The sequence below is a fragment of the Triticum dicoccoides genome, chromosome 7A, assembly GCF_002162155.2.
Source record: "Triticum dicoccoides isolate Atlit2015 ecotype Zavitan chromosome 7A, WEW_v2.0, whole genome shotgun sequence".
NCBI lineage: Eukaryota > Viridiplantae > Streptophyta > Magnoliopsida > Poales > Poaceae > Triticum > Triticum dicoccoides.
In genome coordinates this window covers 620,848,517-620,850,528 of record NC_041392.1, presented here as the reverse complement: position 1 = coordinate 620,850,528, position 2,012 = coordinate 620,848,517, and the positions used below count along the sequence as shown (strand labels likewise).

At 41.9% G+C, this 2,012-nt stretch overlaps 1 protein-coding gene across 1 annotated transcript; it reads right to left on the bottom strand.

Annotated features, from left to right (window-relative positions):
- Positions 1-581: 581 nt before the first annotated feature.
- Positions 582-1,666, bottom strand: LOC119328882 (protein IRON-RELATED TRANSCRIPTION FACTOR 2-like). Its single transcript, XM_037601878.1, has 3 exons — positions 1,339-1,666; positions 878-1,216; positions 582-614 (listed from the first exon to the last, which is right to left on the bottom strand). Exons 1-3 carry the CDS (start codon positions 1,648-1,650, stop codon positions 582-584), a joined length of 684 nt encoding a protein of 227 aa, XP_037457775.1. The 5' UTR covers positions 1,651-1,666.
- Positions 1,667-2,012: the final 346 nt, after the last annotated feature.

Genomic DNA, 2,012 nt, shown 5'->3' with positions numbered 1-2,012 from the left:
CAACATGTGTTCATGGTTGTCTCCATATCGACAAAAGCTTAAAAAACTAGATCTCACTTGGTTATATTTCAACAAAAAAAAGTTTGGACTCTTTTGTTACCATGTAATAACACCCTAGTCACCATCCAATTCTTCGACAAGTTACCATGTGGTACCTTTGGTACCAATACATCTGCTACTTTAATTATATAGGTGCTAACTTATGCTTTAACACATTTTTAGAATCTTTCATTAGCACGTAATGACACACTAGTCACCAGCCTTTTGTAACAAGTTGTCACATGGTAATGTGGTACCAACACAATGCCAACTACATAAACCACTGGATGATGAAATGGTGGATTTTTGTCGTTGAAACATACACATATATGGGATATTGTATCTAAGCTCTCGTCGAGACAAGAGCCAACAGTGAATACTAGTCGTAAATTGGGTTTGCAGTTGATAACTAACACATTTTTGAGTTTCAAGATTCAATGGAATCTCGATGATACCAGGTTGTCTTCTCTTATCTGCATGCACGCAAATTGCAAGGGGGTTCACGGTGCTATGGAGCTGATGTTTCATTTTGTAAAAATGTTTCACGTTTTCTTGTTGTCTTTTAGGAACATCATCTATATTCATATACAAAATAAAGGTTAAGTTTTTTTTTTGTGTGTGGGGAAAATAAAGGTTACACCTTTATCAACGTGCCAATGTTAAAAATACCTTGTATTATGCAATGAAAGGGGGTGGGTTAACAAGAGTAAAAAATATAAAATATATTTGCATAAGACTGACACTTTTAAACGCATTAAAGATGATTCTCTTGCATTTGTGTCGTCTACCATGTTAGTACAGTATGAACAGGAAATGAAGGGCGCATGTAAAAATGTACCTCAAAGTGGAAGCTGTAAAATGTTCTATTGACCTCGGTGGAGAAAGTCGATGAACTGATGAGGTGAAGGCCTTCGTTCTCAAATACGTTTATGCACTTGGACAGAGGAAGACTTGCAGCCATGTTACTAAGCAGGCTAACCTGGACCATGATTTCGTTGCCATCGAGAGGAGTGGCAGAAACAATACGGCCTGTGTTGTCCTTGACGCGCTGCAGTCTTTCTCTGCATTTGGCTCTAGTGAGCTCCTGTTTCTTCTTCTCCAGATCCTCGACCTGCTTCTGCAGCTCGGGTATGTAGTCGAGGACCTGACACACCGTCGTCGGAATGCTCAGCTTCTTCTGCATGCCGCACGAGATAGGGAGATACACATCGGTCATAATGTGTAAATATTTCATCTTAATCGTTAGGGCTATTACTACCTCCTAATTAACTCGCATCAAAGAGTAAAGGAATGATTTACAGTGTGATCTGCGTTGGGGATGAGAGAACGGAGAGTCGAGTAGAGCTGATTGAGCTGCGTCCGCCGGTCGCGCTCGTACGCGTTGTGGCTGAGCTTCTTATGCGATCCTGAACCGGAACCAACCAATCCTGAGCCACCCGAGGAGGCCGCTTTCGCCGGTGCCGTTGCCGGTCCGGAGAACTCGTGGATGTCGAAGTCAAGGTCCAGGTCCGGTAACTGCAAAGACAGCAGCTCGTCGGTGAAACCGTTGTCTGCCTCTAACGGCCAGATCATGCTGCTCGGGACAGCGTCGTCGAATTGTTGATGCTCCATTACTTGCTGCAGATCCATTGAACTTTTTGTGGAGAGGATAGAGAGGGAACCTAATCACGCCTAGTACTATTAGCTAGCAAGCTCCCTACGGGTTATATATGGCATTGAGGCATTATTTTGTGTGAATCTTCCCGAACAGGTTAGAGAGGTCCCTAATTGTTCTCTATTGAGATTGTAAACATTAACTATCAGATCATGATATGTTTGATGGAGTTAGCTTGGGACAATTAGGTGGTCACATCCTAGTTATTATCTATATGCAAATGATTGATGTCATCACATGCGTCAGTGTCACATACGGCCGCACATAATTCATTTAGCTAAATATGTCTAAGTCCACATGTAATAAACAAACATAAATC